General features: G+C 41.3%; 1 protein-coding gene and 1 long non-coding RNA gene across 3 annotated transcripts in view; one reads left to right on the top strand and one right to left on the bottom strand.

Moving 5' to 3' along the window:
- The window catches only part of ENTREP1 (endosomal transmembrane epsin interactor 1), a 208,633-nt gene that overhangs the window by 50,639 nt on the left and 132,807 nt on the right, over window positions 1-25,187 (top strand). For both annotated transcript variants that reach the window (XM_073543712.1, XM_073543709.1), the window contains exons 2-3: window positions 14,715-14,771; window positions 24,807-24,917. In XM_073543712.1, coding sequence (XP_073399813.1) covers window positions 14,715-14,771; window positions 24,807-24,917 — 168 coding nt within the window. The remainder of the gene's footprint in view (window positions 1-14,714; window positions 14,772-24,806; window positions 24,918-25,187) is intronic.
- The window catches only part of LOC141048272 (uncharacterized), a 60,572-nt gene that overhangs the window by 29,766 nt on the left and 5,619 nt on the right, over window positions 1-25,187 (bottom strand). The gene's annotated exons all lie outside the window — the stretch shown is intronic.

Genomic DNA, 25,187 nt, shown 5'->3' on the forward strand with positions numbered 1-25,187 from the left:
TACAACAAATTTTGTGGTTGATTTTCTCTTTTAACACTTGTGAAAATAAAAAAAATTGGTTCTGAAGTAAATTTTTTGCAAAAAAAAGTTAAATGTTAATTTTTTCCTTCCACATTGCTTTAGTTCCTGTGAAGCACTTAAAGGGTTAATAAACTTCTTGAATGTGGTTTTGAGCACCTTGAGGGGTCTAGTGTTTAGAATGGTGCCACTTTTGGGTATTTTCTGTCATGTACACCCCTCAAAATGACTTTAAATATGATGTGGTCCCTAAAAAAAAAAAACGGTTTTGTAAATTTTGTTGTAAAAATGAGAAATCGCTGGTCAACTTTTAACCCTTATAACTTCCTAACAAAAAAAAATTTTGCTTCCAAAATTGTGCTGATGTAAAGTAGACATGTGGGAAATGTTATTTATTAAGAAATTTGTGTGACACATCTCTCTGATTTAAGGGCATAAAAATTTAAAGTTTTAAAATTGCAAAATTTTCAACATTTTCGCCATATTTCCGTTTTTTTCATAAATAAACACAAGACTTATCGAAGAAATTTTACCACTAACATGAAGTACAATATGTCACAAAAAAACAGTCTTAGAATCAGCAGGATCCATTAAAGTGTTCCAGAGTTATAACCTCATAAAGGGACAGTGGTCAGAATTGTAAAAATTGGCCTGGTCATTAAGCTGCAAACTGGCTCTGTCGCTAAGGGGTTAAATGTTTCAGATCACGAAACAAATGTAAATATTAGACACAGATAACACAAGTAAACACAAAATGCAGTTTTAATTGAATTTATTATTAATAAGCAATTGAAACCTACAGGCCTCTGTGTGAAAAAGTGATTGCCCCTTAACTCGTTAATGACCTTCGATACGTCTTTTAACTCACCTGAAATATAAGAGAATAGCATCACCCCTGCAATTTTGTCAGATAATACTCAGTTTCTTCTTATAGAACAGGTTAAAATACCGTTTCGGGGAGGTGATGCAAGGCGGCGTCTCCTCACCCTTGAAGCTTTTTGGATCTTCCAATTGAATACCAGATTCCCTAGCAGTCTTAATAAGTGCCATGATTTAATGTTACATTACTGTTGAAAATGTATTTTCTTTTAATTATATTTTGTTTTGTTCCTGTTGTCCGTTTTTATATGTGATGTTTGCAAATGACCTTTCACTATAAGTCACATGATTTTGTCTAGCTCTTTCAATGGTGAGCTTTTTCTATATAGGTGATCTTGTATAGAATTTAGTATGGCTTTGATAAAGACCGTATTGGTCGAAACGCGTAGCCTCATTCAGGCGTGTGACTACCAAGTGGAGAGTTTGGTCATTTGTCTGATTTTAATATGACTCAATACAATAAAGAAGTTATTTTTACACAGCTGGAGCTACTTCATCTTTTGCCAGTATTATGATTATTGAGTTTCCCATTTGTAACATGGCGTCGGTGACGTCAGAAGTAATAGAACACCTGACAGCACTGAATAGAATGCGGATTCCCAACTACAAGATGGCGCCCATGACGCCGATGAATACAGTGCGCATGCGCCACTGAAATGTGACGTCAGCAAGCTCTCCCATATATCAGAATCGCAAACTAAGCTCGTGTCATAGTGGACATGCACAGTAGATACTATAGGACAAAGAGAATGGCGCTGAAACAACTTTTTGAATGTTGTGAATGTAATTATTGGGTGAGTCGTATCTCTTATTAATGTTCATATATGTGACTGTTTATATGTACAAGGGAGACACCGCAGGGACAAAGTAATGGACAATGCAGGGACAGCACAGCTCCTGAAACTAGCGTCACTAATGGCGTTTGGTTTCAGGGAAAGGACAGGGGCTGCAGCTGTGACTGCAACCTCTGCCCCCTGATGATGCTCCTTTTGAGTATCTCAGCGTCCCAGGGAATGGTAGGGAATTTGTAAAGCGAATATATTAGAAATTAGCTTAGATTATGGGACTAAATACATAGGGAGTTAGAAGCAAAATTACTTTGCCTTTGGACCATCCCTTTAAGTCAGTAGAGAGAGACCTGTCTATCATGCAATGCCAGGCAAGGAGAAGCCTGTGGGGACCTACTAGTGATATCAGTCACCTTGTTCCAGGTCCCCTGTTTAGAGTGAGATGTACATATTTGTAATAAGTGAGCGTGTCCTTGAATTCTGTTGCTCTAAAAAACATCTGCACGAATCATACGACAGGTCCCCTTTAAGAAATATATAGAATCCTATTCCTTATTTATTTAGAAGCCAATTTATAGCATTAGGCAGTCTTCTTATGGCTACTTTTATTGCAAAGTTGATAGTAATAAATTGGGTTTACTTAGTCAAGCACTATAACATTACTACAATAATAACTTGTTTTATCAAGGGTTATATGACAAATATGATGCTCATAATGTCCCCCACCTAAGAAATAGAATGTTTAATATTTCATGGATAATGCCACAAAAGGTCAGGTTGCCCTTCAAGAAAGACAAGGAGAGCATTTCTATTGTCCTACAGATTATTTAGCACCAAATATAATTGACTTAGTAATGAGTAATGAATCAGTGAAAAAAACTACCAAAGCATCTCCATAAAGGGCTTGAGAAAAATTACAGCTGTCTATATGACTTGTAATGCTTATTCATTACATATGCAGTTGTGTGAAAAAGTGTTTGCCCCCTTCCTGATTTCCTATTCTTTTGCATCTTTGTCACACTTAAATGTTTCAGATTATCAAGCAAATGGAAATATTAAACAAAGATGACACAAGTAAGCACATAATGCAGTTTTTAACCCCTTAACGTCCATTGACGGACACTGTCCGTCATGGCCGGGTGTAAGTTTAAACACGCAGTTGTAGTTCAGTGCCGACAGCTGTCTATGATAACTGAGAGACACGGCATGAGGTGCAGGGACCCATGCTGTCGGTCCCTGCATCCAGAACGCTGTGATCGGTCAGTCAATCTGACTGACGGATCACAGCATGATCGCGCAGGAGATGCTGAAATATCAGCACCTCTCACCCAATCAGTGCAGGAGCTCCGCGTAGCCAGTGGCTGAGCTTCTGCACTAGCAGCCAGGAGCGGTGTCCACACCGCCCCTGGCTTTAACCCCCTAATTGCTGCAATCGAGCGTAATCACAGCGTTCAGGGGGTAGGCAGATGGACGGGAGCTCCCTCTGCCTTCTGATTGGCATCCCCGCAACGTCATCACGGGGCCCGATCTCTGTCATGATGACTCGGGGTTATCATGACAACCCCCAGGTCATCCAGCTATGGAAAGCCTCTGAGGCCATACACACAGCACGGTCTCAGAAGCTTTCAGCATAGGTATAATACATTGCAATGCTAGTGCATTGCAATGCATTATACCTACAATCAAAGTGAAAAAAGTAAAAGTCCTTTAATAGGACTAGGTAAAAAAGGAAAAAAAAATAAAAAAAATATAAAAAAAATTAAAAAAAAAAATCCACTAATAAAGGCCTGTTTCACACTTGCTTTTTTTTGCAGCACGTTTTTCCCGCAAAAAAACGCATACAAAAGCATACAACTGCTGTGTTTTTTTCAAGCATTTTTATGAGCATGCATGAAAAAAACGCAGCGTTTTTATGCGTTTTTACGCGTTTTTAGTGCGTTTTTACCGCGTTTGCGTTTTTTTCCAACATTAGGTGGCCCCTCACACTAATCCAAACCATGACTTTACTAACCCTAACCCTGACCCTAACCCTAACCCTGACCCTAACCCTTAACCAAACCATCCCTGACCCTGACCCTAACCCTGACCCTTAACCAAACCATACTTAACCCTGACCCTAACCCTAGCCCTTAACCAAACCATACTTAACCCTGACCCTAACCCTTAACCAAACCATACTTAACCCTAACCCTAACCCTGACCCTAACCCTTAACCAAACCATACTTAACCCTAACCCAAACCCTAACTAAACCTAACCCTGACCCTAAACCTAACCCTAACCCTGACCCTTAACCAAACCATACTTAACCCTGACCCTAACCCCAACCCTGACCCTAACCCTAAACCCCCTTAACTAACCCTAACTCTAACCCAAACCCCTAAATTCCATGGTTAACAAAAAAAAACGCATGTGCAAAAAAACGCATACATAAGCATGCCAATGCGCACATATGCGCACCCATAGACTTATATTGGGTGTCTTGCTGTAAAAAAACGCATTGTGCGCGCATGCGTTTTTTTGAGGCAAATCGGACGCACAAAAAATGCAACAGGTTGCATTTTGTGCGCCCGAGCGCATACCGCAAAAAAACGCATGCGCGGTAAAACGCGTACAAACGCATGTGTATGCGCACATAAGCGCATCCCATGCAAAGTATAGGAAAAAAAAATGCATGCGCTATTTAGCGCTAAATTACCGCGAAAAAAAACGCAAATGTGAAAGCAGCCAAATACACATTTTTTATGTAAAAAAATTAAGCAAAAAAAGTACACGTTTGGTATCGTCGCGTCCGTAAAAATCCTATCTATAAAAGTGTCACACTAGTTAACCCCTTCAGTGAACACCATAAAAAAAACACAAAAAAGTATCAAATTATACTTTTTCCAAGCGGTATCATACCGCCATACAGCTCCATCAGCGGAAAAATAAAAAAGTTATAGCTCTCAGAATAAAACAATGCTAAATAATTATTTTTTCTATAAGTTTTTATTGTGTAAAAATGCCAAAACATAAGCTATATAAATGAGGTATCGCTGTAATTGTAGTGACCCGAAGACTAAAGCTGCCTTACCAATTTTACCACACACTGAACGGAGGAAACAAAAAACAATTCCTGAATTGCTGTTTTTTGTTCATTCTGCCTCCACAAAAATCGGAATAGAAAGCGATCAAAAAAGTCATGTGCCCGAAAGTGGTACCAATAAAAACCCCAGCTCGTCCCGCAAAAAATAAGCCCTCACATTTCTCTGTCGGCTGAAATATGGAAAAATGTAGCTCTCAAAATATGGCGACACAAAAACTACTTAAAAAAAAAAGCTTCTTTTAGTGTGTGATAGCTGCCAAACATAAAAACCCGCTATAAATAGTAAATCAAACCCCCTTAGTTAGGGAAAAATGGAAAAATATTTATTTCCATTTTCCCATTAGGGTTAGGGTTATGGCCAAAGTTAGGGTTGGGGCTAAAGTTAGGCTATGTGCACACGTCCGGAATTCCATGCCGCGGGAAATACGCAAGAAATCCTCATTTTTAATTCCCGTGTATTTCCCGCGGAAAACTAGCGTTTTGCAGGCATAATTGGCTTACAGAATGCTAGTGTTTTCCAAGCGATCTGTAGCATCGCTTGGAAAACTGATTTGACAGGTTGGTCACACTTGTCAAACATAGTGTTTGACAAGTGTGACCAACTTTTTACTATTGAGGCCGACTATGCAGCATCAGTAGTAAAACGATATAAAGTTTAAAATAATAAAAAAATAAAAAAATCGTAATCTTCTCACCTTCCGGCTTCCCACGCAGCGTTCCTGATCCTCACGATGCTCCCAGCAAGTCCAGTTCCCAGGAATGCCTTGCGACAATGACCTTTGATGACCGCGACGTCAAAGGTCATTGTCGCAAGGCATTGCTGGGAACGGGACTTGACGAGAGCATCACTGAGGCCTGGGGACGCTGCGAAGGATGCCGGAAGGTGAGAATATCAAGATTTTTTATATTCTATTTTTTACAGGGATATGGTACCCAGAGCCTGGAGGAGAATCTCCTCTCCTCCAGACCGTGGGTACCCTCCGCAAATTTGTCGCTTACTTTTCGCATGGTGGGCATAGCAACATGCGGAAAATAAGCGGAACAATGCATTCCTATGTGTGTGGAATTCCCACAATTCCGCACAAAGAATGAACATGCTGCGTATTTTTCCGCAATGCGATTCTGCAGAGGAAAAATACGCAGCATTAGCACAGCATGTGCGGAATGCCATAGGATTGCATGGGATGGTTTTTTTTTTTTGCGTTTTCGTGGCAAAATCACGCGTTTAAAAACTCAGCGAAAACGCAAAAAACGCTACGTGTTGGGACTAAAGTTAGGGCTAAGATTGGGATTAGGGTTGGAATTGGGGTTGGAATTAGGGTTAGGGGTGTGTTAGGGTTAGGTTTGTGGTTAGAGTTATGGCTAGAGTTGGGAGGTGTTGGGGTTAGGGTTGGAGTTAGAATTGGAGGGTTAATAATAATACATTTTATTTCTATAGAGCCGACATATTCCGCAGCACTTTACATTTCAGAGGGGATTTGTACAGACAATAGACATTACAGCATAACAATAATCACATAGATTATAACAGATACCAAGAGGAATGAGGGCCCTGCTCGCAAGCTTAGTCTATGAGGAAAGAGGTAGACACGAAGGGTGAGTGGTAACAGTTGCCCTGATTGTATGGACCAGCCATAATGTTAAGTGTGTAACAGTACAGACAAAGAGGGCTAATGGATGCATAAAGCATGTGGGAACATGATGCGGGGAACCTGGTTATGGTAAAACTTTTGGCTGTGCCACACATGGATAGAATAGGTTAATGTGTTGAGGCGATAGGCCAGTCTGAATAAATGCGTTTTCAGGGCACGCTTAAAATTGTGAGGATTGGGGATTAATCGTATTGACCTGGGAAGTGCATTCCAAAGAATTGGCACAGCACGTGTAAAGTCTTGGAGACAGGAGTGGGAGGTTCTGATTATTGAGGATGTTAACCTCAGGTCATCAGCAGAATGGAGGGCTCGTGTAGGGTGGTATACTGAAACAAGGGAGGAGATGTAGGGTGGTGCTGAGCCATGGAGGGCTTTGTGGGTGAGGGTAATAAGTTTATACTGAATTCTGGAGTGGATGGGTAGCCAGTGTAATGACTGGCACAGGGTAGAGGCATCGGTGTAACGATTGGTGAGGAATATGATCCTGGCTGCAGCATTCATGACAGATTGGAGAGGGGAGAGTTTGGTAAGAGGGAGACCGATTAGAAGAGAGTTACAATAGTCGAGACAAGAATGAATAAGAGAAACAGTAAGAGTTTTTGCAGAGTCAAAAGTAAGAAAAGGTCGAATTCTAGAAATGTTTTTGAGGTGCAGATGACAAGAGCGAGCCAGTGATCGAATGTGGGGGGCAAAGGAAAGCTCGGAGTCAAGTATGACCCCAAGACAGCGGACCTGTTGCTGGGGAGTAATAGTGGAACCACACACATAAATGGCAATGTCGGGTATAGGTACATTAGTAGAGGGAGGAAACACAAGGAGTTCAGTCTTTGACAGGTTCAGTTTCAGATATAGTGAGGACATGATGTTAGACACAGCGTTTAGACAATCGCCGGTGTTTTCTAGAAAGGCTGGCGTGATGTCAGGAGAAGAAGTGTATAATTGGGTGGGAAAGATACCAGAAGAGAGAGAGAGAGGATAAATATTTTAGTTAGATGAGGGGTGACAGCAGGGGAAAGGGACTGGAGGAGATGTGACGGAAATGGGTTACTGGTGCAAGTGGTTGGGCGAGAAGATGCAAGCAGCCTGCTTACTTCTTCTGTGACTGGTTCAAACTCAGAGAGTGAGCTAGATGCAGTGGGGGAGGAAGGACAGTGCATGGTATGAGGTGATTGGGAGATAATTTCCTGTCAAATCTGGTCAATTTTTTCTTTGAAGTAATTGGCCAGATAGTCAGCTCGGAGCTCCGTGGTTAGGGCCAGTACTCTTGGGTTGAGTAGAGAATGAAAAGTGTCAGAGACGTTTCGGGTTATTGGACAGTGAGGTGATGAGGGTGTTGAAATAGGTTTGTTTGGAGAGGTGAAGGGAAGTGTTGTATGTTCTAAGCTTAAACTTATAATGGATGAAATCTTCGTGTAGATTGGATTTTCTCCACAGACGTTCGGCGCACCTGGAGCACCGCTGCAGGAAACGTGTTTGCAGGGTGTGCCAGGGTTGTCGCCGTCTGTGTTGTGGTGTTCTATTTATAGGGGGTGCAAATTCATCCAGGGCACTTTGAAGTGTTTCATTGTGTTTCACTGTTTAGGCACATCAGGAACTCTCCAAACGCTGCATGGCGTCTGATCTCAATTCCATCCACTTTTGCATTGAAAAGTCAAACGATGCTTCTTCCCTTCCGAGCTCTGCCATGCGCCCAAACAGTGGTTCCCCCCCACATATGGGGTATCCGCATACTCAGGACAAATTGCACAACTTTTGGAGTCCAATTTTTCCTTTTACCCATGGGAAAATAAATAATTGGGGGAAAAAAGATCATTTTTGTGGAAAAAATGTTTTTTTATTTTCACGGGTCTACGTTATTAACTTCTGTGAAGCACTTGGGGGGTTCATAGTGCTCACCACACAGCCAGATAAGTTTCTTGGGGGGTCTAGTTTCCAAAATGGGGTCACTTATGGGGGGTTTCCACTTTTTAGGTACATCAGGGGTTCTCCAAATGTGACATGGCGTCCGCTCTCAATTCCATCCAATTTTACATTTAAAACCTCAAACGACGCTCCTCTTCCGAGCGCCTAAAGAGTGATCTTTCTCCACACATGGGGTATCGTGTACTCGGGAGAATTTGCACTACCAATATTGTGGTTCATTTTCTCCTGATACCCTTGACAAAATCAAAAAATTGTGTCTGAAGTAAAATTTTTGTGAAGAAAAGTTAAATGTTCATTCTTTCCTTCCACTTCAATTCTTGTTACGCACCTCAAGGGTTAATAATAAACTTTTTGAATGTGGTTTTGAGCAACTTGAGGGGGTCAAATTTTAACCCTTGTAACTTCCTATAAAAAAAAATTGTTTGCAAAATTATGCTGATGTAAAGTAGACATATGGGAAATGTTATGTCACAAAAAATACTTAATAAATATCTCTCTGATTTAACGGCATAAAAATTAAAAGTTTGAAAATGGCAAAATTTTAGAAATTTTCGCCATATTTCCGCTTTTTCATAAATAAACGCAAGTTATATCGAAGAAATTTTACCACTAACATGAAGTACAATATGTCACGAAAAAACATTCTCCGAATCAGTGGGATCTGTTGAAGCGTTCCAGAGTTACAACAACATAAAGTGACAGTGGTCCGATTTAAAAATTAAGGCCTGGTTATTAACCTACAAAGTGGCTTGGTCCTTAAGGGGTGAAATGAAGGTCTTTATTATTAAGGGAAAAAAATCCAAACCTACAGGGCCCTATGTAAAAAAGTGATTGCCCCTAAACCTAATAACTGGTTGGGCCACTCTTAGGAGAAATTCATTCACAGTCATAACTGGACAGGTTGATTTCACAGAAGTGTGATTGACTTGGAGTTACATTGTGGTGTTGAAGGGTTCCCTTTATTTTTGTGCAGTGCATAGAGGATATAAGACATATCGTATGTAGAATAACGCTGCAGAAATGTTTAAAAGTATAATCGACTTACCGCATCCCACAATTTAATCATATCGGCGTTGATAGCAGAAAACCAGCAACATTTTTTATTTTGACTTTTTAAGTTGAAAGAATAAATTATCAAACTCAGTGCAAGATAAAAAAATTATGTAACACCTACTGCAAAAAGTAACTTGTATCTATAAATTATTTCTTACATCCTGGTCATTTACGTTCTTGTGGCCAAAGTAAGCAAGGGAGTGCTACAGCTTCCTTGCATGTGTCCTGCTCAAGGTCATCAATATTTTTTTTTTCATTGGGGAATATACTTGTGCAGTAGGAACACCTTCACGTCACTGCACTACTGCCTATCAAGGTATGGACATACTGTACAAGTAAGAAGATCCAGGTTTCGAGAAGATGAATAAAAAACAAGACTTTATTTCATTTCCATTAAAATATCATGACTGCTGTCTGTGCCCTACCAGCCTTCTCTATGAAGTACAATATGTCACGAGAAAGTGTCAGAATCACTGGGATCCATGGAAGCGTTCCAGAGTTATTACCTTATAAAGGGACAGTGGTCAGAATTGTAAAAATTGGCCTGGTCATAAACATGCAAACCACCCTTGGGGGTAATGGGGTTAAGAAGATTGATCTGTGGAGGAATAGCTTTGTGATTCCCTGATTGATAGAATAATTTGATCTACCCCCTTCGTTTCAGTCAGAAGATCTTGGGATATTCAAGCTATAATGATAACACTGCATTTTAAATAAATAGTGCTGTAATGCTACACAGTACCATTAAAGGGAACCTGTCACCCCCCCCCCCCCAGGGCGTTTCTTATCCGTAGGAACGCTGAAATAAAAAGTTTTATAAATTCTCCGCCAGGGAGGTATGTTTTCTCCCCCTGTGTCAACTGTCTCGCAGCCATCCATCATCACCCTCTTGCTTCTGTGCACCGCCTCCTCTGCTCCTCGTTACATGCCTGGCACCTGCACTCTGCAAACATTTCTCAGGCATGCGCCTTGTGCGCTGCCCGGGAATTTACATCAGGTCATGATGTGATGATATAGCGCCTGCGTGTAGCGGAGGCCCCAGATTCCGCCCCGCAGTGTGTTATGATGTATTCACACTGCGGGGCTGGGAATCTGGCGCTTGCGCAGTGAGGATCTCTGCTCCTGTCCCAATCTCCCTCCGCCTCTTTCCTCTATCGTAATACGTCGCTTTACGCTTGGAAAAAGATCTTATGACAGATCGAAATGCGTCGCTTTAACCCCTTGTTTTCACACCGGCAATAGAGTTTTTATTGCTACTTTCCTGATGTGCAGCAATAAAGTATGGACTTTTTTTAAGGAACTGGAATGTTTTCCTTTTCTTTATTGTATTTATCACGTCCTGTCAAGACTAAGTTCTGTGCACCTGGGAATCTGGTCAGTGAGCTGGTTGTGGTTTCCAACCACCATTGTTTCCTTAGTTTTCCTTGCACTGTCATGCTATTAGCCACCTGAATGCAGATGGTCCCATTTTCTTGAATTGGGCTGTGCTTCAGTTCCCTGCATTGCAGGTTGTAGGGCTCCACTTTGTGTGGACAAACAGTGAAAGGTATGCATGCAGTGGCATGTCAGTGGTGCAGACCCTTCATTCTCAGGCTTGGTTGGGGTTCCCAGCATCTAACACCAAATAATCGAAAGGTGATGAAGTGATTCAGCAATATGCCATAACAATTAAAGATGAGATTACTTATAAATTAATGGGGCTGTGCTGCAAGTATGACGCTAGTTTTATGTGAAAGCAGCCATATTTCTCATAATCCTTGACAGTCCCTTTAAAGAAGACAGTAAGGGTGTGTGCACACGTAAGAGTTTTCACGTTTTTTTTTTAAGTGTTTTTACCGGCAAAACACTTACAAGAAGCATCCCATTCATTTTAATGAATTTTTCACTTTTTGTGCATATTGATGCGTTTTTTTCCACGGAAAAAAACCCGCATCTCAGTAAAAAGCGCAGCATGCTCATTAATTTGCGCCAAAAAAGCGCGTCTTCTGGGAAGGAGTCCGGTTTTCTGTCAGGAATTTTCTGCATACGTGGGTACATAGCCTAAAGTAATATATAAGAAAAACACATGTGCATTTAGTATTCATTCCTCATCCCCCACTCCACGGCTTAATCTGCATTTACACTGAAAGATAATTGTGAATGAGCATTCTTAAAAACTAAAGATCATCATTACTGGTGGTGCATCATCCTGTGTAAACAAGACTTACACTAATGAAAGTTTACCGTTTACTGAGGTCTGCCTGTGTAAACAGGCTACTAAACGAATGCCGATCGGTAAAGATATACCTATTGACGGTTGTATCAGGTTGCTGGCCGGTTTGTCTGAACAAACCCTTAACGACCGCCGATACGCCTTTTAACTGTGGCAGTTAGGGTACTTATTCCTCAGCGCCGCTTTTTAACAGCACTGAGAAATAAGGGTATAGCGCCCCCCCGTGTCGGAAAACCTACTGGGTCTCAGCTACTGGAGATAGCTTATACCCTGGAGAACATGATCAGGGACGGTTTTTATGGTCCCCTGTCACGTGATCGTCATTAATCTCCAAATATCGGCGATCACAAAAAAAGTCCGATTTACAATTCATTTCCCTTTCCTCTGATATGTGATATGATCTAGCATATCATAGAAAAGAGAAATGGGGATGTGTTAGTGTTGTGTTAGGGTTGGGCTAGTGTTGAGCGCAAGTGCTCGCTACTCAAGTTTGCATTGGGTGCTCTGATATGCACCAAGTATCGCAGATCCCCGCATGATTTTTTGGGGGGTTGTCTTAACAGCCATGAAACATGCGGGGCAGGGACTCGAGCATATCACTTCAGCACCCGCGATATTCGGTGCATACCCAAGCACCTGATCCAAACTGGAGTAGCAAGCACTTGCGCACAACACTAATGACGACATATTCAATGTGACGACCTAATGTTATCAAATGTTGTGTTGTAACTGTGGGTTCACAATGCTCACTATACCCCTGGATAAAATCCTTGAGGGGTGTGGTTTCCAAAATGGGGTCACATGGGGGGTTTCCAGTGTTTAGGCACATCTGTGGCTCTCCAAACGTGACATGGTGCCCGCCATCGATGCCAGCCAATTTTGAGTTAAAGTCAAACTATGCTCCTTCCCCTCTGAGCCCTGCTGTGCGCCCAAATAGTAATATTTCCCCCAATATGGGGTATCGGCGTACTCAGGAGAAATTGCAAAACAAATTTTGTGGTCCATTTTCTCCTGTTACCCTTGTGAAAATAAACAAGTTTGGGTGTGAACTAAATTTTTTGTGAAAAAAGATAAATGTTCATTTTTCCCTTCCACATTGCTTCAGTTCCTGTGAAGCATCTGAAGGGTTAATAAACTTCTTGAATGTGGTTTTGAGCACGTTGAGGGGTGCAGTTTTTAGAATGGTGTCACTTTTGGGTACTTTCTGTCATATTGACCCCCCAAACTCACTTCAAATGTGAAGTGGTCCCTAAATAAAATGGTTTTGTAAATTTTGCTGGAAAAATGAGAAATCGCTGGTCAACTTTGAACCCTTATAACTTCCTAACAAAAAAACAATTATGTTTCCAAAATTGTGCTGATGTAAAGTTGACATGTGGGAAATGTTATTTATTAACTAGTTTTTGTTGTGACATGACTTTCTGATTTAAGGGCACAAAAATTAAAATGTTGAAAATTGCTAAATTTTCAAAACTTTTGTAAAATTTCCATTTTTTTCATAAATAAATGCAAGTCATATAAAAGACATTTTACCTCTATCATGAAGTACAATATGTCACCAAAAAACTTTTGTGGATTCAATGGGATACGTTCAAGTGTTCACGAGTTATCTAATATATAAAGCTCAATGTGGGTGTGTATGTGTGTATGTCCGGGATTGGCATCTGCACCGTCGCAGCTACAGCCACAAAATTTGGCACAGTCACACGTCTGGACCCCGAGAGCGTCATAGGCTATGTTGTGAGGTGAAATTTTAACCCCGCGCGTTCCTATTCACCAAACAATTTTGCCCCTATCTACATAATGGGGGAAAAAGTGTATGTATGTATGTATTGGCATCTGCACCGTTGTAACTTCAGCCACAAAATTTTGCACAGTCACACGTCTGGACACCGAGAGCGTCATAGGCTATGTTGTGAGGCGAAATTTTAACCCCGCGCATTCCAATTCACCAAACAATTTTGCCCCTATCTACATAATGGGGAAAAAATGAAAGGAAAAGTGTTGGAGGCAAATTGACAGCTGCCAGATGTGAATAAGGGGGACTTAAAGAATGAGAATGATGGCGCCAAAGAGTATATACCGTACAGTTACTAAGGTGGGGCCCTGACATGGGATACTCACCACACACGGGGATATGAACACACACACAAAATGCGCCACAGCCACACACTACCACGTGCTTCAACACATATACCACCCTCAGCACACATTTAACCACACATACACCAACCTCGCCACATAAAATTCGAAACACAAAAGTCCCTACTCAAAACTCGCCACGCTGTCCAAGAGCTGTTTAAAAGATGAAAAATGAGCTGTGATTGGTTGCTATCGGCAACAGTTTTCTTTGTAGACAGTTGTGGTAACTGAGGCCTATTATTCTTATCATTTCTATGGTGTTCTCGTCCTTCTGTAAAGCTGGAAATAACACAATTTATTACCGTGCCAACACAGACCACCCTCTGACACAGACTGCAGGGGGAGCCCAGTATCACACAGGATAGGATTAGATACACGGCTCAGCAGTCAGTATCACACAGGATAGGATTAGATACACGGCTCAGCAGTCAGTATCACAGGATAGGATTAGATACACGGCTCAGCAGACAGTATCACACAGGATAGGATTAGATACACGGCTCAGCACACAGTATCACACAGAATAGGATTAGATACGCGGCTCAGCAGTCAGTATCACACAGGATAGGATTAGACACATGGCTCAGCAGGCAGTATCACACAGGATAGGATTAGATACGCGGCTCAGCACACAGTATCACACAGGATAGGAATAGATACATGGCTCAGCACACAGTATCACACAGAATAGGATTAGATACGCGGCTCAGCAGTCAGTATCACACAGGATAGGATTAGATACACGGTTTTTATGTGCAATATAATCATTATAATTTGTTATAACTAAACACAGTTGGTTACATGCCCAGGCAATGCCAGCTCTTCAGCTAGTTATTACATTAAGTGACAGTGATTAGAATTCTAAAAATTGACTTGGTCCCTAAGGGGTTAACACTATAAATGAAAATACAGAACTAATATTCAAAAATTGAGGTTAATTTTTGACTGAATTTTTTTTTGCAGGTAATTCTGTCTGGTATTATAGGATTAACTACATGGAAAAAACCCATGGTCCTTCTGGTAAGTAAAATATGCGGCTGGCAGAATAAACTTCTTTGAGTAGGAATTGGTTCTTTAGATGCATCTGTTGTAGATTTCGCAATGTGAATTTCACCAGCATAGTAAAACATTTTATTGCTGAAAAGAAAAAGAAATGCTTGGACTATACTTCTTCGGTATACAGTAGGCTTTGTAGGTACATTGTTTCTATCTTATTTATTTTAGAAGTATAAAATGTCCAAAAGAACAGAGATTGTTTTTACTTTGACTTAAATTGCCTCTTATGGCACACACACACAGCTACATCCACCCTGTAAACCCCTCCTGATCCCACACATACTTCCCTCATTCAGCACGATGACAACCTGCACAGCAGAGTCCTGCATACATCAAGGGCTCACTGTGCGCACAGGACCTGTGATGAGGTCACAGGAGGGGAGGAGTCAGCGGTCATATGATCATGGGCATCCGACCGAGACCCCTGATCATGTGACCCCTGACTCCTCCCCTCCTGTGACCTCATCACAGGTCCTGTGCGCACAGAGCAGGGATTTATAAGTGAGGGGCTGCAGTGGCCGTTGGTCTGTCTGGGAGTGCGAGGATGGGGTCGGTACATGGGGGGCCGTGGCGCTATGGTGGCGGATTATAATGGGGCAATTTACCCAGGGCTGGTGGGGCCCCCCCCACACCACTGGGCCCTGGGCTACCGCCCAGATTGACCTCATTATAATCCGCCACTGCTTAGGAGGGTTGATCCTGCTGACAGATGCCCTTTAGGGAATAAGTTAAACTTTTGAGCAGCAGCCATCACCTCTGACACTGATGCACGTTTCATCTTAAGGCTTTTTCTTGGGACATATTTTTTTTTAAACCTACGCCACATATCAATTTCAGCTTGTTTTTTGTCACATTGTGTGGATAAGATTTGTTAACATTTTATTCATTTTGCTGCTACAATAATACACTAGAGATTTTCCACATGCAAGTCAGTACACAATATCCACAGCTTATCCATCCTGCATAAACATTCCATTCATAGAGATTTACTAGCATTTGAAACCAAATTTAGGCCAAGTGCACACGATGAGTGTTTTTCGCCTCAGTGTTTGTAAGCCAAGATCAGGAGAGGAACAATCGGAGGAAAAGTAAAATAGAAACACGTCACCACAAGAGGTGAGCAAATTTGTTAAGAAAATGTTCGCCAAACATGAATTTGGGACAAATATGGTACATTCTGATTCGTAATCGGGAACATGAGCATTTTTTTTTTTAAATCGGAAGTAACATTCGATAAGAAATAGAATAAAATCCGGAAATTCATAAGTCGCGTTCAGTAAAATCACAGCATGATAGGATAGAATAGAATAGATATATACACATAGAATACATAGATATATAGATGTCAGTGACACACATATACTGTTTATACAGGGTGGGCCATTTATATGGATACACGTAAATAAAATGGGAATGGTTGGTGACATCAACTTCCTGTTTGTGGCACATTAGTATATGGGAGGGGGGGAAACTTTTCAACATGGGTGGTGACCATGGCAGACATTTTGAAGACCGTCATTTTGGATCCAACTTTATTTTTTCAATGGGAAGAGGGTCATGTGACGCATCAAACTTATTGAGAATTTCACAAAAACAATGGTGTGCTTGGTTTTAACGTAACCTTATTCTTTCATGAGTTATTTACAAGTTTATGACCACTTATAAAATGTGTTCAAAGTGCTGCCCATTGTGTTGGATTGTCAATGCAACCCTCTTCTCCCAATCTTGACACACTGATAGCAACACCACAGAAGAAATGCTAGCACAGGCTTCCAGTATCAGATGCTGCACATCTCGTCGTATCTTCACAGCATAGACAATTGCCTTCAGATGACCCCAAAGATAAAAGTCTAAGGGGGTCAGATCGGGAGACCATGGTGGCCATTCAACTGGCCCACGATGACCAATCCACTTTCCAGGAAACAGTTCATGTAGGAATGTAGAAATGCTCGGACCTGACACCCATAATTGATGGTATGGTGTGGTATATGTGGTTCAAAGATAGTGGGCCATTCTTCATCAATAGAAACGTCAATACCACTGGATATCTGTAATTGTGTTGCCCTCTTTATGCACTGTAGATGGCACGTTTCCTGAGTTTTTCCAGCAAGATGGTGTCAGGACCAAGCATTCCTTCAAGGAAGCTGACCCCCATAGTCTAGCATTTCTTCTGTGGTGTTGCAATCAGTGTGTCAAAAGTGGGAGAAGAGGTGTGCATTGACAATCCAACACAATAGGCAGCACTTTGAACACATTTTATAAGTGGTCATAAACTTGTAAATAACTCATGAAAGAATAAAGTTATGTTAAAACCAAGCACACCATTGTTTTTCTTGTGTTTGATGTGTCATTTCTTGTGTTTGATGTGTCACATGACCCTCTTCCCATCAAAAAAATAAAGTTGGATCCAATATTGCCAACTTCAAAACGGCCACCGTGGTCACCACCCATCTTGAAAAGTTTCCCCCCTCTCATATACTAATGTGCCAAAAACAGGAAGTTGATATTTTAAACATATATAGATAGAAGAAAAGCTGGCAGTTCATCTGCCGTGTACTGTAAAATCACTGCAGGAGCCGACCGGATAGAATGGATGGATTACATACAGTAAATACACATAGAATAGGTAGATATATAGATGTCAGTGACAAATACAATTAGTACTGTGAGTGTGCAGCTTACTGTACATGTATTTAATTAATCAAAAATTTCCTGCGGCACTCGTGCTGATGTCACATAGGTGAAGGGAGTTCATTGGCAGTGAACCCGCAGGACTTGTCTGACGGCACCGCGAGCAGGAGAACTTTCTCACGCTTGCAGTGCCCTCAGACAGGGAATAGCAGTTCACAGGCAGACACTGAGCACATGGATGATGCATAAAATACACATCACAATGCTGAAATTATGACAAATATGAACATACACTAAGGGTATATTTCCACGGTCAGTAAACGCTGCGGATTGGACGCTGCGTACAGCAGCAGCGTCCAAACGTTCCAGGATAGTGGAAGGGATTTTATGAAATCCCATCTCCACTATATGTGCAGGGACACCCGCGGCTTTCCTGCGTAACCGGACATGCGACGTGTCTTTCTAGACTGCAGCATGGCTATTTATCTTGCGGAGATGCTCAGTCTCTGTAAGATAAATATCACCGTCCAATGTATAGGATGCGATGATTCCGCATGGTTCAATGAACACATACGGAATCACCGCGCTTACAAAAGCCGCTCAATGCTGACTTTTATTTCCCATTGACTCGCATTGGGGTTGGTTTTCGGACGAAACTCCGACTTTTTTTTGCCCTAGTCGGACCAGTTTCATCTGAAACAAATTTTGTTTCATGAAACCCGATCCGACTAAAGTCGCTCAACTCTAGTCGTGGACATGGGTGTGACTAGTTGTGAAATGGGTGTGGTCGGGCGGCCGGTAACCAATCATTATAGTGGAAGTCGTCTGCATCAACTTTGTTATATGTGGGCAGTGCGCACCTCTAGTAAGGTGGGCACGAGATGGCGGGTCTTGTCACCTCTGCCTCACACATAAGTTACTATGAGGTGTACTTTATTCCTGCCACATTTCTTTCTTGGCCTACTGAGATAAATGTTTTGACCAGTTAAAAGTTATACAACCAAAGGATTGAGCATGTGTGCACTGCCCGCATGTAGTAATATGTGTGTGTGTATATATATATATATATATATATATCTCTTTACTCCGACCCATATATAAACCCTGCCCCTCCGGCCGCCATCCACTTTCCCATGCTCCTGTGTCAATCCTGGGGTCTTTTTTGTCCCCCCTTGGTCCTCCACATTCTGAACATCTGGGACATGACTAACATTGCGCAATGTGCGCTTGTTCGTCGCCAGATGCAGCGTCGTGTCCAGTGTGTGAGGTGACGGCGACTTGTCTGTGGCGTTAACCCCTCTGCTGCCATGTTGGTCACAGCCTTTGACGAGTAGCGTCTCTTCCTGTGTATCCGGCCACAGGCTGCACACCGGAGGCTGCTTCTTCTATCTGGGGAACTTCATGAAGCAGAAGCCTCTGTGTTACTCATGTGAAGTAACTTGTCTGACAGGTCATGGGTCTAGGTCAGCAGGTGATTGCAGACTATTAGCTGGTTTCGATGTTAGGTACAGGTGAGTCAGGACTAGATGTTGGGTGGAAGCCTTCCAGTATTTGTAAGGCCTCGTGCACATGCTGAGTATTTGGTGAGTTTTTACCTCAGTATTTATAAGGCCTCGTGCACACGCTGAGTATTTGGTGAGATTTTCACTCAGTATTTGTAAGGCCTCATGGACACACTGAGTATTTTGTGTTTTTTACCACAGTATTTGTGAGGCCTCGTGCACATGTTGTGTATTTGCTGAGTTTTTTACCTCAGTATTTAACCCCTTCCCGCTCCTTGACGCACCGTATGCGTCCTGAAAACTAGTGACTTCCCGACCTCGTCACGTGATCCCATCACATGACCGAGGGGCCCACAGAGTCTGAACAGCCCGGGGCCCTGGCTACCCTTAATCCACCCCTGCTCCTAAGCCATCTATATAGACATGTAGGTCATAGGAAACTAAATAAAATGGTACTTGGAGATCTGCAATCTGATGTACTATTCCAGAGAAATCCACATTTTTCTTATACGTAAATGAGCTGTTCAATAAATCCATGTCATCTGCTGGTGTAGGTCCACTGTGTTTTATCAAGACCAAAGTCCGCGCAGCCGTCTACCAGGAAATTTTAGAGCGCTTCATGCTTCCCTCTGCCGACAAGCTTCTTGTAGATGGAAATTTAATTCTCCAGCAGGACTTGACACCTGTCCACACTGCCAAAAGTACCAATATCTGGTTTTCAAACAACAGTATCACTGTGCTTGATTGGCAGCAAACTCACCTGACCTTAACCCCATAGAGAAATTATGGGGTATTGTCAAGAGGAAGATGAGACACCAGACCCAAAAATGCAGACAAGCTGAAGGCTGGTATCAAAGCAACCTGGGCTTCCATAACTCCTCAGCATTGCCACAGGCGGATCGCCTCCATGACATGCTGCATTGATGCAGTAATTGATGCAAAAGGAGCCCGACCAAGTACTGAGTGCATTTACTGAACATACATTTCAGTAGGCCAACATTTTGGATTTTAAAATCATTTTTCAAGCTGGTGTTATAAAGTATTCTAATTTGCTGAGATAATGACTTTTGGGTTTTCATTGGCTGTAAGTCATAGTCATCAACATAAACAGAAATAAACACTTGAAATAGATCACTATGTTTGTAATGACTCTATATAATATTTGAGTTTCACTTTTTGAATTGAAGAACTGAAATAAATTAACTTTTTGATGATATTCTAATTTAGTGAGAAGCACATACTGTATATGTACAGAAAAGCAAAAGGTAGACTGCACTCCCAATATGGATGCCATGCATATGTGCTCTATCCCAGAGGGGAATCTCAGTTGGAGTTAATTAATTTCCATTGCAATCCATATAAAAAGAGACCGCGCCTGATCGCTGCTCAGCAGGTGCTCTGACAATAAGCAAAATAGTCATACTGTGAACATGTCTCAAGGAATAATGCAAAATGTCAAGCTTAGCAATAAGAGGCATTCATTAAAGATTTAAATCAACAGGTGCTAAAAAGAATGGGCTCCACAATTAGTAAATAATTAAAAGTGCTCCATTATCTAGAGAAACATAATGCTATTGATATAATTATGGATTAAGATGACATAATAATCAATGGATATATGAATACTATTACGATTTACCAAATCAGAACCATATGTGGTAAAGACTAAGAATGGCCCTAAAATGTATATGGTCACAACTTTAGAGCTATGAGTGTGGGATCTATGCCTCATCCCACATATATGTAGTGAATGCTATGCGCATACTTGTCCATACTTGAACTACTTTCACCCTGTTCTTCAGAAATGCAATCATGGCCTTAGATGTGTGTTGACATTGTCATGTTGGAAAAGTGCACACCTACCAAGGGCTCTGAGTAATGGTAGGTTCATCCCTTTCAATATAGAGCAGTACATCTGTGAATTCATGATACCATCAATGAAATGTACAGTTGTGGCCAAAAGTATTGACACCCCTGCAATTTTGTCAGATAATACTCAGTTTCTTCCTGAAAATGATTGCAAACACATTCTTTGGTATTATTATCTTCATTTAATTTGTCTTAAATGAAAAAACACAAAAGAGAATGAAGCAAAAAGCAAAACATTGATCATTTCACACAAAACTCCAAAAATGGGCAAGACAAAAGTATTGTCACCCTCAGCCTAATACTTGGTTGCACAACCTTTAGCCAAAATAACTGCGACCAACCGCTTCCGGTAACCATCAATGAGTTTCTTACAATGCTTTGCTGGAATTTTAGACCATTCTTCTTTGGCAAACTGCTCCAGGTCCCTGATATTAGAAGGGTGCCTTCTCCAAACTGCCATTTTTAGATCTCTCCACAGGTGTTCTATGGGATTCAGGTCTGGGACTCATTGCTGGCCACCTTAGAAGTCTCCAGTGCTTTCTCTCAAACCATTTTCTAGTGCTTTTTGAAGTGTGTTTTAGGTCATTGTCCTGCTGGAAGACCCATGACCTCTGAGGGAGACCCAGCTTTCTCACACTGGGCCCTACATTATGCTGCAAAATTTGTTGGTAGTCTTCAGACTTCATAATGCCATGCACACGGTCAAGCAGTCCAGTGCCAGAGGCAGCAAAGCAACCCCAAAACATCAGGGAACCTCCGCCATGTTTGACTGTAGGGACCGTGTTTTTTTCTTTGAATGCCTCTTTTTTTTTCTCCTGTAAACTCTATGTTGATGCCTTTGCCCAAAAAGCTCTACTTTTGTCTCATCTAACCAGAGAACATTCTTCCAAAATGTTTTAGGCTTTTTCAGGTAAGTTTTGGCAAACTCCAGCCTGGCTTTTTTATGTCTCGGGGTAAGAAGTGGGGTCTTCCTGGGTCTCCTACCATACAGTCCCTTTTCATTCAAACGCCGACGGATAGTACGGGTTGACACTGTTGTACCCTCGGACTGCAGGGCAGCTTGAACTTGTTTGGATGTTAGTCGAGGTTCTTTATCCAACATCCGCACAATCTTGCGTGAAATTTCTTGTCAATTTTTCTTTTCCGTCCACATCTAGGGAGGTTAGCCACAGTGCCATGGGCTTTAAACTTCTTGATGACACTGTGCACGGTAGACACAGGAACATTCAGGTCTTTGGAGATGGACTTATAGCCTTGAGATTGCTCATGCTTCCTCACAATTTGGTTTCTCAAGTCCTCAGACAGTTCTTTGGTCTTCTTTCTTTTCTCCATGCTCAATGTGGTACACACAAGGACAGAGGTTGAGTCAACTTTAATCCATGTCAACTGGCTGCAAGTGTGATTTAGTTATTGCCAACACCTGTTAGGTGCCACAGGTAAGTTACAGTGCCAATACTTTTGTCCACCCTCTTTTTTATGTTTGGTGTGGAATTATATCCAATTTGGCTTTAGGACAATTCTTTTTGTGTTTTTTCATTTAAGACAAATTAAATGAAGATAATAATACCAAAGAATTTGTGTTTGCAATCATTTTCAGGAAGAAACTGAATATTATCTGACAAAATTGCAGGGGTGTCAATACTTTTCGCCATAACTGTAGCTCCCGAACATCAGCAAAACTCATGGAGCCCCAAATAAGGAAAATGCCACCATCATGTTTCTCTGTAGGCACCATGTATTTTTTTTTTTTATTTGTACTCCTCACCTTTATGACACCATACAGTTTTGAAGCAATCTGTTATAAAAACATTTATTTTGGTCTCACACCAGAGTACAGAGATTCAATAGTCTTCAAATTTATTAGCGTTGGCCCTGGCAAATTGTAAGCGGGTTTTTTTTGTGCATGCGCTTTAGGAGAGGCTTCCTTCGTGGAGAACCCTGATTCATGCCATTTCCCTGCAGTGTGCACTGTATTGTGTCACTGAGAACACATCCCTATTTGGCTTTCTACTTCTTTAGCTAACTGCAGTGAACTTACACTTTCTTCACCCTTCTCATCAGAAAATACACCCGAGCCTTTGATGATCAGTATACCTATCTTGTGCCTTGTTGCTATCCTCAGGCTTTCTTTTTGGAAAATTGAAGGTTTTGAATCATGTAGCTAATTTTGAACATGTCAAAAATGTATGATGAGAGGATATTTGTATCATAGAGCTATGTTTAATCTCTTAAAGGGAATGTGTTGCATAATTGTACAAATTAAAACCAGATAGTGAACTTTTATTATTTTTCTGAGTGGAGATTTTTTTTATTCTGTTTTCTGCACATTATTATGATGCCATCTTGCAGGAGCTTCTGCTTTTCTCTATTAACAGCAGTTCATAGATTTGTTTTACAGCATTGTTGGGAAATTGGGAGCTATGACATCACCTATTGTGAATGGTGGATCCTGTGTTATCTACTGTTTATAGAAGTAGAAACATTAATTGTAATCCTGTCTCTGATAATAATGAGACTGCAGGAACATTTTCTGTACAGAACAGGAAGTATGAATGTAGTATTGAGCTTTAGTGGCAAGTGTGAAAAAGTAAGATTTCTGATTTTGTTTTTCTTCAGAAATCTTGCTTCTACCCATTCGATTAAGAGCTGTTCTGCAGTACCAGAAAATGACCACTAAACAGTGTGACTGACAGGTAGTGTTCAGCTCTATACACTGTTTAAATTAGACAGATATAAGAGCTGGTAACATCTGCTTGTTGTTGCATGTCTGATATTGGTACAGGATCCTAGAAGTGGACAACCCCTTCAAAGACACCCCATGTCAGTATTAAAAAGTACAAAACTCACCTGAAGTTGCAGGAACTACTTTTAATGGTTTAAGGGTGATGTATTTTACAAAAAAAAACAGACTAGCTGGTTAGCATTGGGGACATATTAGAGTCCATAATAATCATTTAGAAAAGCATGAGTTGCCCAGGCTCTGAATCTTCTGAGAGAATAACATCTTTGCTAAGTGTCAGTGGGCTTTCACAATGCGTTCTTTGTCCCCGTCGGGGCATACGTTCGAAATCACCCACAAAATGGGTTACGGACGCATGCGCAAACGGGGCCTAGACTGTAATGGTGAAGGCAGAGAGAACAAGCACTGTGCTGAGCACCATTTTCGGGAGTATATGCCTACAGGAGGCGGAAACTGTGTCTGAGAGTCTGCCTCCTCTAAGCATACACTCCCAAAAAAAGTGCACTTTCACTAGGTCTATGGCCCTGTCGGCGCATGTGTCTGGACCGCATTTTGCTAGTGATTTTGGACGTGTATCCCGACTTGGACACAGAACCAGATGTGAAAGCGCCCTAAGGCTCTGTTAACATAGGTGTTGTGCCTCTTGTTCGTTCATAACTCTGCCAAATTAATCATGCCAGATTCGTGTTATGAAGGAAAAATGTGGATTTATTTTTCTGGAGGAAAGATAAAGAACCAAGATACGGTTTTATTTATCAACAAGTTTCAAAGTATAACACAGATATGTGGTTGTATCCTGAAAAAGAAGGGGGTTATACATCGAAACGCGTCAATAAATATAACCGCAAAAATACAGCTCTTCGTATCCTGGGTTTTTATCGTTCCTCCAACAGGGCTTAATAATCTTACATTTTTCTTTCATCACTCAAATCTGGTCTGTCAACCTAGCGATTTGCAGCATCTGATTACTCTTAAAATCTTGTGTGGCACACAACTGTATCAGATTAGCAAATTATGTTTAAAATAATTCCTTTGCTGTCAGATAAGACCCTATTGCGCTTGTTTGCTCCCTACCTCCCGCCCATAAATCAGTCATATGACCGATGACAATGGTGACCAATGGAATTCCAATAAATTATACTTACCTTTAGAGTTTCATCAATGTTTCCATTATTTTGATGGCAATTATTAGTTACTGCATGTAAACATAACCTAACTATATAATATATGTCTGTTCCTTTTCTTCCATTCTACAAGGTAAACCTTTTTGTCATGCTGTCGGTTGTGTGTGTACTATTGAACCTGGCTGGTTTCATATTAGGATGCCAAGGTGCTCAATTTGTGTCCAGTGTACCCAGCTGTCATTTGGTAAGTGTTATGTATTCTCTTTGAGCCCTGTATGTACATCATCCTTGTTGTATGTATGGCCCATTCCATCTTTTTTATGCATCGCATTTTACTATTAGAGACTGCAAAATACATATACACTGTAGCCAATTTACATTGATCAGACAAATTGTGCTGGCTAAATGACTGGTTGAGACCATCTCCAAAACAGCAGGACTTATAGACATCTGTCCACCTATCTAAAATGGACACGTAAGCATCAGATCTGGATAATGAAAAAATAAACTAAAG

The sequence above is a fragment of the Dendrobates tinctorius genome, unplaced genomic scaffold, assembly GCF_039654945.1.
Source record: "Dendrobates tinctorius isolate UK_male_01 unplaced genomic scaffold, ASM3965494v1 ptg000134l, whole genome shotgun sequence".
NCBI lineage: Eukaryota > Metazoa > Chordata > Amphibia > Anura > Dendrobatidae > Dendrobates > Dendrobates tinctorius.